The following is a 13873-nucleotide window of genomic DNA, read 5'->3' on the forward strand; positions in this document are numbered from 1 at the left end:
TAAACATCCAGAACTAACTTAAACTGTCAATAAGGACTGCTGTCAATCTTACATGAAATCTGTCTATTCAGAACTTATGATGGAATCAAAAACATAACTACAGCTTCTTACAGAAACCTTCAGTTCAAGATAAGTATTTTATTTAGTCCTCTCTAAGTTCTCTTGTGTTATACACGTAAACACATGATGCATTGGTGTAGGCTGCACTAAATAATTAATTATCATTACAGATTTTAATGATTACTTATATTTATTCCATTTTCCTTACATTGTATAGATAAAATAAATTAAACTATTTGGTCATTCCTTTAAAAAAAGTTTTATTGTCCCATTTTAATAATCTTTTGGCTTCCTTTATTCTCTAGTTTGTACTATGTGGTTGTCTTGATGTATATTTCATGTAGGAAGTGTTTCAACTCAACTTTGCACTAGTGGCTTTGTCTTTCCCTCATATCAAACTCCTGCCACTTGTGTTGTAGTGGGTTTTGATCAGATGGTTGAGCAAGTCATTGAACTCTTCCAACAATCTTCTGAAATATCAATTCACAACCATAGAGTCAACACATGGAATTATTTGCTTTACTAAAATTACCCAACAAAATCACTGAACCACAATGTCATCTGCAAAATATGACTGACCAATGCTGGCCTCATAAGCACTTAGCCAAATTTTACCATCTCTATATTTTATGTTTGAGATAGTTGGTGGATGCAATACAATGCTTTTTTTTTTTTTTTGTCCGGCTTTTGAAAAACACAGATTATACCATCTGGGTAGCTGAAGCTCACTTCTGTCTCATCAATGAATAAATATTTTTGGCAATAGATAGCAGACTTATTAACATACAATTCTGCAAACTGACCATTTCTTCTTAATTCTTTGTGAGGTGAACAGCTTCTTCCTTGCAACACACCAATGTAATCCTTCCACATCCTTCTCTCGACACTCTGTGGATCATGTATGGTGAGTTTGGTAATTTCAGTGGCTGTAACATGCCTGCCTTTCACATTGCTCATAATTGTAGTCATTTTGGGTCTTCCATTGAGTTCACACTTCATGACACTTTCTTTTTTGCTATAATAGCTAAATTGCGAGGAGATATTGCTTCATCAAATACTGGTTGTACAAAAACTGCTACACCACTTTCTTCCAAAAAACAGACTCTATCATGAACCACCAGCCATTCCCATAAAGGTTGAAAGAGAACTTGAAACATCTGGAAATAAAATTTTGTTAGGAATATATATAATGGGGAAAAGTATTGTTAAACATTATAACACTGCTGCAAATTTGCATATACTTTGTTAAAGAAACTAGCCGCTGGTTAGATATATAGCAAGTACTTATAATTGTTGCCTAATTCCCTCTTGTAATAATAAAAAAAAAAAACCCAACAAAATGACATTTTGCCACTGTTCATGTGGAATCTTCAATTTCATTTTTAACTTTTTGTAGTGTGAGGAACACCTTAAATATTCATAAAGCAGATACTAAATTTTTAGAAGTAAAAATAAAACAACAACTAAAATGGCACAGAAAGAAATACATAATTTAAAAACAATGTTTTGCCACCTCATCAGGTTCTTGGCATAACTAAACACAACAATAAAATACATATGACTGCTGATCTTACAACCTTGTGCTCAGAATAAGTATAAACCTACTCCTTGCACTTTATTTATTAAAGGTTTGTATTCTTTTATTAAAATAACTAAAATAAAATTTATTTATTAAAATATTAAAATAAACCAAATAATCTGAATAGATTTTTTTCTCTGCCAACCTGTAATTCTGTAACTACTGTTTAACCACACTAACGGAAAGATTATTCCTCTTCACCAGTACAATTTCCAGATAATATATTTCCTTATCCACCTCTTCTTTTGAATTGTAATTAGTTTTTGCAGCAGCCAATAAAGTTGTATACTTATTTGTTTTGATTTGTGACGAGCTGCTGACCAATTCAAGTACAGATTAGTTTGTGTTTCCTTTCTAAATATCTTCATTTTAAAAGCATTGTTAACCATACTATCCATGGCAGTGGGAAAAGCTAACTCAACCTCATTCTCATGGCTAAATTTAATATTAGGGTGTAATGAATTTAAAAATACTAAACTGTTCAACCAGTTTGTTCGGATATAAAGCTATCAAATATGTCATCAACATATCTGACAAAAACCAACAACGTAATTCTAGAATAACCATATTTTTAACTGTAATCAAACACGTTAGATAAAATGTTAGCTATGACAGGCTCTAATTGACCATCTAAACTTATTACATCAGTCTGATTATAAAATTTCACATAAAATACAGTTTATGTTATTGTAAAGACTAACATTCATTTGAAAACTCCTGAAGAGAGTTGTGTTCTTGTATAAAGCAAGTAAGAGCACAATCAATAGATTCATTGATTGGTACTTGTGTTAATAATGAAACAACATCAGAACATTATTTAAAAAGCTAAAAGGATTGAGTGTACCCAATGATTTAGTAAAATGTTCTGTATTTTAATGTTATTTTTAGAGTTGTACTGAAAAGTTCAGAATAAAAACAACAACTTAAAACTGGTAATATGCAGAAAGAAACGTGAAACAATACACGTGTTTTAAGACTGACGCTTTGTTTATTTTGTTTTTGTTGTATTTACTGAAATACATTCTTGTGTTCCATAACACTACGACAGTAATGTTTCAGCTTTAATCTCTTAGGTGAAATTATCTTAAGAACATTTCCAACTCCTTATTAAAAATAAATGCTATGTTGATATGTTTTTTTTAAATGTTTTAGAATTTTCAGAAATGATTTAAGGTTTCATATAAATTCAGTGTACAATGAGAAACTGATGTTGATAATAGCATTTAAGTAACTACTCATTTTAGTTGTTTTTGTTATTTAGTGTGTTGTAAGGGGATTAATCTAACATGCTTAAAATTAAAACTATACAAAACTTGCTTTGATCTTGTCTATACTAAAGAATTATTTGAAGTTTTTATGCACAGACATCATATATATGGTACAAATCCGTAAGGACTGGTCTGTGATTAAGAGTTGGTCAGATATGGTCCTCCCATATTGTTTACCGCATAAAAATAAAACATACAGTTGTAACAACAAATATCAATAAGTCGTACAAGTGAGCAAAATACCACCTACCATTCCAGTGATAAAATATAACAAGGACACTAGCGTTGAAATAATCAAAATATAAAACTACTCCTGAAAATGATGAACTGACTTTTTGTAACACTGTGTCTATATATTTTTTACATTTAATTATTAGTGGTTCTGAAAACTAAAAAATACTTCTCTTTAAGTCAGTGCTTCAATAGGCTGACAACTTATAAAGGTACAAACCTTCTGCAGTTAGACATATACTTTCAGTGAAATTGGGATTGCAATTACCAGAGGGATCATAAAAAAATGTAAATTTATTCATGTCATACCTGACACCAATAATATAACAGACACAAAACTAATTATATTCAAACTAAAACTTAACACAACTGCATTGTATCAAACTGTTTATAACATTTTTTAATACTTAAAGCTTGCAATATTCAAAAAGTAAAAACACCCTCCTTTTTAATGTAAACAAAAGGCTGTTTTGAATTTTAAAAAACTTCTATTTTTAGTTAGTATTTGCTTGTAGTATTACTCTGTTCTAAGACTTTTATATTTGGAATTAATCACAGTAATTTCATTGAACTTTATAAATTTGTATTTTCGTCCTTAGGTGAGAAGGAACATGTTAAGTACCTTAACATAACACAGTAGTAAGAATATAAAAAATTACATGTTACTAGAAAATTTAAAATGATTGAACGTGCTTTGCGACTAAACTGACAGTATATTAAAGTAATTTTTTGTACTATATACCGTATGTACAGTTCATCTGTTTCTTTATGACTGGGAAGAATATTATCTAGTATTAACACTTGATGTTCTATTTAAGTAAAATGGGTCGTGCACAGTAATTATGCTAAACTTGTTTGTATTTATTTTTAAAATATGAATACTTTAAAATTCTTTCAAATTGCTTTTTCATTTGGAGATTATTTTTTTAACCTAAGAAACATACGAATGAATATAATGTATCTTGATTGAATAATTCTTTGCTGATATTTTACATAACATAATATTAAAGCACAACAAAGAACCTTTTGGTTTTTCTGGAACAAAGGCATTTTGGGCTATCTGCTGTGTCCACAACAGGAAATCAGACCAAAAACTTTAACGTTGTAAATCAATAAAATTACTGCTGTCACACCTGGAGATTGAACCTTTTCATCCACCAGGGCTCTCCTATCTTAAACCTTAAAAATAATTCAAACCCACTCCTTATTTTTCAAATATTTATCAAGTTTTCTTTTAATTAAGTACTCTTAACTAACTGCATCCACAATATCTGAATGCAATCCATTCTAAAAGTCAACCACCCTCTTGGGAAAATGAAGCTGTATTAGTTGAGAAATGACTCATACTCTGAATATCTACACTTGTGTTCCTTACAATTAAATGTGAAGAAAGATGATGTACCAGTGCTATCAATTCCTTAAACAAATTTAAGCACATCAATCAGATGTTTGTTGTTGGCTAAGCACAAAATTGAACAATGGTCTGTCTGTGTTCTTACCACCCAATTTTTAACATCATGAGCTCTCAAGACTTAGTAGCAAGCAACCAAGAGTATTAAAAAGTATAAAAACATATTTTGTTGATTTGACATAATAAGATGAACAATAAAGTTTTATATTTGGTAAGTAATTAAAAAAAGAGAAAAGAAAAATCTGGTTCACCCCATAAACTCTTTCAGGATCACATTGGTTAGTGGGATAGTAACAGCATAAGTTCCTTAACATTTTCTTTTGTTATGACAATGCTTTGTTGCACTAAACATTACCTATCGACAGCTAAGCTGAACATTGGACACACAGTGATATGGATTATTTACAAGAAGACACAAACCCATAAAAGTATATCCCTAAATGAAAGTGTATTATTAATTATTTCCATCTGTGGTTCCAGAGCTCCCTTCAGGTGGTTTGTTAAATAAAAAAATTACATTATTTCAGAAAGGAAGTGGCAGCATGCTGTATGAATCTCATTTTGGACCACTGAAAGGAAAAGATTTGGGTATTCCATAAACAGCAAATGACAGGTAAAGATACTGGACAGTTCAGAAAAACATGTTGAATTACTTGCCATCTGAATGTATACAGAATCTCAGCAAAATTGCTATTAAGTATTTTTCAAAATGCTTCTCACTTGTAGTAAGGATTGAAATAAAAACATAATAATTATGAATACTTACTGTGAAAGCTTCAACCAAAGGGAATTTAGAACTATATAAATCATATGAAAGTACTAACTTCTCCACTAGAAGTTGTCTTTCTTGGTCTGAAAAAGAAAACAAATTTATCATTATTGTCATAAGAACATTTCCTGTGTGATATCAGTGTTTAGTAATGTCACTTACAGAAACTTTCCTCTTCTGAAGTTGTGATGACATTTTATTCTGATAACGATCATATGCCTTGTGGTAAGTTATTTGAAATGGTGAAATGTTCTTCATCTCATACACAGGATACTATTTGAATCTTATGCAACTTATTTATAGAAACTCATTTTCCCTTAATTTTTTCTGCATAACCTTGGTCCCTAAGACTGACCTCATAACCATTTTGTAATTGTTATAGCTTTCATACTATAACTGTCAAATTAGTAAGTGTAGGATTATGAAATTAGGAAAATTATCAGTAAACACTGCATGGCTTTCACACACAGAATATCGGATTTTCTAATTAAATTTTAATAGTTTTTAAGCAAAGTTTTTCTCATGCTTCTTTTAGTTTCACAAGTTAACTATCAAATATGCAAAGTAATTTTCATTTTAAGGTTGAAAATACTTTTATGTATCAGAAAATTTCAAATTTTAGATGTGAAATCTTTATAACCTTCAGGTAATTATCAAACTTTTTTAAACAAAACATTACATTTTATTCTGTTATTTCCCTATAAAATCTCTGTATAGGTTCAGTAGATTTAACCAACCTCATAACCATCATACAAAATTAGGAAATTAATATAAATTATGCTTTTTTTTTGTTGTTTTAGAATGACGATCAAAACACAAATGGTAAGTCTAAATAGTTTAACTCTCGTTATTATTATTCATATTATTTTTATTATGCTGACCTTTCAACCACGCCTAGCTAACATTACAAAAGTTACAATGATGCAGCACAGATGTACTCATGTTACTTTATCAAAGAATATAAAACTGACCTTTACAATGTGACCTGTCATGGCTGTACTTTAGTTCACTATTATTTTGTAAAATACAGTCACATATCAGATGTAATACATTACATATACACACATTATTTTTAATCTACAAAAAGTTCTTAAACTTATTTTTTTCAAAACATAGAACATTAAATAAAGAATTATTTATAGGGTTACAGGTATGATCTGTTTTTAACCAGATGATACATGCACATTTCTTTTTCTTTCTATAGGTTTCACATGGGAGGAGTAGAATGCATCTTTTTTTTACCTCAATCCAGATACTTTAGGTTGTTTTATTTACTTTTGAAAACAAATAAAATATTTCCATGATAAAACTATTTTTAACTTTCTTCAGAATAGGCCAACGAGTTATTATAATGGTAGCCAGGTTTTTTAAAACATTATTAATAAAAGGGGTGATTTATTAATAAGAAATAAAAAATACAAATTCAAGTTCTTTCTTAGAACCAGCACAGACAAACAACACAAAAAAGTGGTGTTCTAATATTAACTAAAGATCTTCTTAACAAGCAACTTTATAATTTCTTTGGTTCATTACTTTCTCATGATTTCCTTGACTGACTGGTTGTATTGAATAGCCATTTGCATGCCACTGTCTTGTGTTCACAACACATTGTAACTGTTTTAGGCACTAGTGATTTAAAATCTTTAAAAACAATTACTTATTAATATACATTTGAATACTTTTCAAATAGAATGTTTCATATTTTTATACTCGTATTACCAAAAGAACTTTAGCCACATATACTCTTCAAAACAAGAAACACAAAAGGGATATTTTTTTTATTTTAAAGAGAAATATATGTATTAACGTTTCAAGCTCAGAGTATGTGATGTTACATGTGTTAAGGCACTGATTGTCAGACCAAAATGACAATAAAAGTTGTGCACTTTGAAAAAGGAGGAAAACATTAGATTTTTTGCCAAAACACATTCGTGTCCAATAAATTTGTTTGAGAGATCTGCATGTTCTGCACGTGCAACATGTGCAAAATCCCTATAAAAGTGATGGGTTCTCAGTTTCCATAGCTCAGTGTTAAGCCACCGACATGCAATACAGTTACGCCAAGACTGACAAAAGCACAATGCAACAACGCCATTGGTCGCTTGGAAGCAGGCGAATCTCGATCAGATGTTGCCAGAGCTGTGAATGTCCACCCAAGCACCATCACAAGGCTATGGAATCATCACCAACAACATGGATCAACTCGTGACTGTCCACGATCTGGCAGACCTCGTGTGACCACGCCCGCACAAGATCGCTACATCCAGTTACGTCATCTTTGGGATAGGACCACCACTGCGACGTCTACTGCTTCAACCGTACCAGGGCTGCGTAGGATTTCCGATCAGACCGTAGATACGACCACCACTGCGACGTCTACTGCCTCAACCGTACCAGGGCTGCGTAGGATTTCCGATCAGACCGTACGCAACCGTCTACGAGATTTTTAGGCCCCATGTGCAACCCATCATGGTGAACGTCAACGATGTTTTTCAACATGACAACGCCCGTCCTCACACAGCCCGACTCACCACTGTCTTCTTGAGACACCACAACATCAACATTCTTCTCTGGCCCTCCAATCACCAGATTTAAACCTCATCGAACATCTTTGGGACGAGTTGGACCAACGTCTGTGACGGCGACAACCTCAACCGCAGACTCTACCTCAGCTTGCAGCAGCTTTGCAGGCTGAGTGGACAGCCATTCCACAGGATGTGATTCGTCATCTCATCGCTTCCATGGGCAGGAGATGCCAAGCAGTTATTGATGCTCACGGGGGCATACTTGTTATTGATGTTGAGTGACGTTAAACTTCACCTAGTGAGCGTGGACTTCGCCTTTGCAGACTTTGGATGTTCAGCAGTAAATGTGCAAAGTTTCACACGTCATACAGAACTACCCGAAATAAACTTGTTAACAATTTGTCTCAAATTTTGCCTTTTTTTTTTTGAAGAGTTTATCATGGAACTTTTAATAAAATGTTAACTATACCAGCAGAAGAGAAGTATATTTCATTCTGTTTAATAATTGTATATATATTATGAACATTATTCTTCTTGTTAAGTGTTACATACAAAACTTCAAAATAATGCAGAACACTATATGCTAATAGCTCATTAAGTACTACACGAAATGCTAATTACACATTAAAGTAAAGAAGCATTTTTCTAGTTTTATTTTCTGATCACTATTTAAAATAATGTGTAAAATAAAATGGCACAGAAAGTAGTAGAGTTAAGGTGTAATTTAAACAAATTTATACCTTTTGGGTCTATTATTCTAACTCAATTCTAATCCAATATCAGAATAAAACTGTGATGGTGTTATTAAGCATTTTTTTTTATTTGATTTGTTTTAACTACACTTCCAATCAGTTTGTCTCATGTACATCATTAACATCTTTAGATTATTAAGTTTCCAAAATTATCCCTGGGTATTACTACCAAAGATGTTTGTATGCTTAATCTACTTGCCATGGTATATTTTTAATTTGATTTTAACTAATTAAGCACCTATATGTTATACAATAACTAATCAAATAATGTGGATTGTTTTTAAAACTCCATATTTTGCTCAGTTTTAATTTGTTCTAATTTGAACTCAAAAACAAAATGCATTTTAATGTTTAATATATTTAAAAAAAAACAAAATTATTATAAATAACCAAGATAAGATCCTAATGAAATATAATCATATTAATATTTGTTATACTTACCTGAACAAGAAAAGCCATCAGCTATAGCAAAGGCATAATCTCTAAAAGTTGAAAATTGGTTTTTTCTTGCCACACGTCTTCTTTTCTTTTTCCACACAATACCTTCTTTAGAGCAGACGTTGAAATAAGTGAGAATACAAAAACCACATAAATACACTGCAATATTAAAACCTAAAAGTGGAATATAGTTTATATTATTATATATAATGACTTACAATTTGTTAAACTTGTGAAGAGACAAAATTGCTTGTAGCTTTTGAGAATGATGAGAGCTTTAATAAACTGTAGTATGTTTTTTCCCAATATCTCATTCACAGTTATTTTCTCATGAAAAATGCTCAAAACTTATCAATAAAATTATTAAGTACTTCTAACTACACATTATCAGAAATATAGTACATCCTTGTTATGTGAGAATGATGTTTTTCTGTTTACAGTTTATTTAAGGTTTATTTTTGATATGAATTGTAATGATTTGATAACTATAATTATTGGTGCTTAAAGTGTTGACACTAGTAACCAAGTTTACACACTGATAAAATACAGTTTATTATATACAATTCTTGTAGCTGTTATGTATATAATCATATCAATGGTCTACTATACTGTTGTAAGCATGGTAATTTGGTACATTACATATAAATGTAACTGTTAAGTTTATAGCATGGTCTTTGATACCAGTTTTATGTAAGGTAATTTTGTATATTTTACTTAAGTGAAGGTTTAGTTCTTTACTGATAGAATTACTCTCTGTAAGAGAAATTATTCTAACAGCTTTTCGAAAAAAGTGTAATTTAAATAAAATGTGTCATAATGAACAAGCATTGGATAAAGAAGCAATGGTTATGCAGTGTCAGCCTGATAATAGGATAAAAAAACATTGAACGTGAAAAGCTTGGTTGACGAAGAGAAAGTCCACTTCACCCTAAAACTGGGCTTGATGAAGCAGTTTGTAAAGGCTTCAGTCAAATATGGCAACTGTTTCAAGTATCTGTGTGGGTAATTCGCAGCTCTTTTAGAAGTGAAACTTAGAGGGGAATGAGAAAAGTTGAAAAAGAAGTGTGGATTGCCTTTAACTCTTTCAATCTGGGTATTCTTTACTATGCATGATATAGTTTTAGTGTGTAATATTTTATTAAACTAATTTTTGTGTTATATCAATTGGTGTAGCATAAAATATCAGCTAACAACCCATATTTTAATATTATACAAGTTTTATGTTCCTAATTCTGCAATGGAATACTAAAAAACAACAACAACAGAAAAAACACCTGAATTTCCCTTAGTGTGACATGTGACATATTTTCTGTGGGAATCTTTTCTTCTGTATCTTTTCCCACCACCCCTTAAAGAAGTAAGAAATTAAATGTAAATTACTCGCTATAAAGTTCTTATTGCTAAGACAAACCATAATTTACAGAGTTATCAATATAAAATCAGACCCTACCTGCCACACCCACCTATCACATCCTCTCTTATGTTTAATTATGTATTACATATAACCAATAGAAAATCAAGGGTTTCACCTATCAAATGATGCACTTCATAACTCTGTATTCTGAACATATAATAGCAATTTCACTCAGAGTACAAGGAATGTTTTAGTGAGCAAGTTGAAAGATAATTTCTCACACTAACATTCTGACTATTTCCTGAAAATCTTGGTGCTGTCAGTGAAGAACAAGAGAAAAGGTTTCATCAAAATATCAGGGGTGGTGAAACATCAGCATGATGACTGATCAGTGCTAGTCGGATGTGATACATAAAACAAAAACCACAAGATGTAGTTTTCAGACTAAGAGACACAGATTTCACAAAAAAAACCAGGATGAACTGGGAATGCATATTTATTTGATATCAATGTTCTTCCCTTTTCTTCAGTTTGTTTGTATTTTTTATTAACTAACATAATAATAAAAAATGTTATTGTGGTAAACAAAATAATAAGTTCATCTAAATAAGAGTTTTTCTTCCCAATTTGTAAAAGATCCATATACAATAGAGAAAAATGAATATTATGTTCAAAAGCTGCAGAGCTGAACCTTGGAAAATCCATTATGAAAACCACAACAACTTTTATGAAGTTTAAATTCACAGGCATGTGTAACTGTCTTGCCAATCAGAAGACAGAAAGAAAAAATATATTTTAAATTATTTTCATTGTTATTAAATCAACTAGATAACATTCAAACATTTGTCAAGAAAAAGTGATAATATTATCTGAATGAGATGCTTATATACAGTACCAGATAAAGAATGTACTGACACAGGTGGAGAGTATCACAAAATAATTATCTCTTAGGGCAGTTGAGTAGGGTATAAAAGATTGAAGCAAGCAAGAAAAAAAAGCACTATTGCTTATATAGGCAAAGAAGAAACCCTAGCAGTCAAGTAACAGTTGTAAGTGGAAGTGGAGGTTCTTAACCTGAAGATGACCTAGGAAGGTCGAAACGTTGTTCTCTCCTTATCAATAAAAGTATTAATACCCATACCAGCCATTCTGAGATACATTTTTAGTAGAGGTACGTTTCGAAGCATATCTTAAATGGATGATCATAAAAACATACTTGATTACAATGAAAATGAATACAACATTTCACAAAATATAACATTAATAGCAAAAAAAGTAGGTGATGGTTTACAATAACCATATACAGTGCTGACAAAAAGTCTTCCAGAGTTATGCAAGAAAAAACATAATACCAAAAGCCACATTAATTTCATAACAGCAGTTACACCTTGTTAGTGTTAGGTAAAATCCATAGTTCATAATAATTAATACAAATTATTTACACTAACTGATTTCTAAAAATGCTATAGTACAACATTAAACTGACAAGATGACCACATCACCTTCCAGAGGAACATAATCTCATATAACTTCATACCCTCTCCTTTAATCAGTGCAAAATGTGAGCTTTTTAGGTTTCATAATGTCTCTGCAACCATGGGCATTAGTTTAAATTACTTGCTGGTCAAAATACGTAATACATGAGCAAATCTTAGTCATACACAGTCATATGTACAACTAAAGTACCAGAAAATACTGAAACCACAGTTGGAAGCAATTTAAAGAAAAAGTATCACACTAAATCTAAAAAAGATGTCCATAAGGCAAAAGTTAAAGAATACCACAGTTTTTTTTTGTTCATCTGTTATTCCATGTTTATTGTGCAGTACTAACTTGATGCACCTCTTAGACATTAAGTTTAAGCTTTCTTATACACATGAACAATTAACCATTGTTTTTCAACTTGAAGTACAAGGATAGGTTTTTGCAACACTGGAAAATACTCTTTAGCCTCAAACCTAGTATCTGAAAGCTATATATTTGCTTTCTTTATGAATGTAGTTGTGACAGCTCCTACCTGTTTAGTATATTTAAAAAATACCAGAGCTATTATAAAATAAGCAATGAATGAACCAATATTTAAAATAAGTGGATTTTGCTACTACAACCTGACATACAGTTGACAAACATATAGAAAATGTCTTTATTTTCTTTTATTTACCCTCTATATTCATAATGTTGAATGTTGTAATGACATCACAGCCTGTACTGATACCATTAACCTGGTTATGTTCTATTTAAGTATTTGTGAAAAACAGAAATGTAGCCAGTCACTTGCCTGAAAGGAACCAAGTGAATGTGCAAAAGTGCACAATGTAAAAATGGGCAAGTTGTGTTGATTAATAACTTATTTCTGTTCTAAAAGTTCTGGAAGTCAGCCCACTGATGTAAATAGTTAAATATAAAAAACCTGCCACACACACACATATATACAACTTTGATGTTACCTTACTTTCCATTATTTAGATGTGGACATAACAACTAACCATTCTCAATGAAAGCTTCAAGAATAGCTCTATAAGCCAGGTGTTTGGTATGTCCATGATGATCTTCTTCTGTTTCATTGAACCACCGAGCACGTGTTTCTTGGGCTCCTAACCTCAGTCCGTATTGTGAAGGTTCCCAGTCAGGATGATGTTTTTTGGCAATCTGAAAAATCTTCTTATATTTCTGACTTAAGGGAAAATTCTTAAAGCAACTCTTACCACTGCTTTCTGTCACAAGAAATAATGAGAGTGAAAATTTAACTGCAACTTGGCAGAGGCTTCTACATTACTAATTACCCTATTTTAAACTTGAAGAACATTATTATTAATTATAGATGTCAGTTTTCAAAAACTTCTGTTGTTTACAGTTTTAAATGGAGTAGTTTTGAAATCAGATGGTTTACTTTACAAACTTTAATGTAATTAAACAAAAGCAGTATTATATACTTATTAAAAAATATGTTAAATTTCATATTTCCTGAAGGGCTGATGAATAATTTAGGGAAGAGCAAAGACTTTTGAGAAAAAAATGTCACAATTCTCATACTAGAGGAGACTAAGAATTTTTTAAAAATATTTCCTTATAAAATTAATAACTTAAAACTTATTAAATATTAATAACTAGTTTAGTAGCTATGTTCTGACATCAAGTTTATTTGTGCACAATGATAATAAAATAGTTTAATTAAATTCTGAATTTAACTCAGTAAAACCTGATGATACACACAGAAACGGGTTCTTCACACGGAAAGAGTTAATGCATTCAGAATAAACATGATGGTATTTGATAGCAAAATGGTCAGCCTAACATTATATATATAAAAACAAACTAACCTATCTCTACCCAAGCTTTCTTGAGAATTTCACAAAAACAGAGAAAATAAGAGGTCAAAATAAAAAGTATGGCTTTTGCTTGAAATACACTAAAAAGTATATAAACCACATTACCAGACAGATTGCATTGATAAAAAGTGTAATAGATACCAAAATAAAATATGTT

The 13873-nt window shown here is 31.0% G+C and overlaps 1 protein-coding gene across 5 annotated transcripts in view; it reads right to left on the bottom strand.

The window, feature by feature from the left end:
- Nucleotides 1–233: 233 nt before the first annotated feature.
- The window catches only part of LOC143232632 (methyltransferase-like protein 25B), a 34388-nt gene continuing 20748 nt past the window's right edge, over nucleotides 234–13873 (bottom strand). For 2 of the 5 annotated variants that reach the window (XM_076468290.1, XM_076468291.1), the window contains 4 exons: nucleotides 12874–13101; nucleotides 9037–9141; nucleotides 5316–5401; nucleotides 234–1217 (listed from right to left, as the gene is read on the bottom strand). In XM_076468290.1, the coding sequence (XP_076324405.1) occupies nucleotides 1056–1217; nucleotides 5316–5401; nucleotides 9037–9141; nucleotides 12874–13101 (581 nt within the window). In that variant the 3' untranslated portion in view covers nucleotides 234–1055. Of the gene's footprint in view, nucleotides 1218–5315; nucleotides 5402–9036; nucleotides 9142–10307; nucleotides 10382–12873; nucleotides 13102–13873 lie in introns of all 5 variants that reach the window. The other 3 variants (XR_013017635.1, XR_013017634.1, XM_076468292.1) reach the window with 3 other exon arrangements.

Source organism: Tachypleus tridentatus, chromosome 11, assembly GCF_004210375.1.
Source record: "Tachypleus tridentatus isolate NWPU-2018 chromosome 11, ASM421037v1, whole genome shotgun sequence".
NCBI classification, from domain to species: domain Eukaryota; kingdom Metazoa; phylum Arthropoda; class Merostomata; order Xiphosura; family Limulidae; genus Tachypleus; species Tachypleus tridentatus.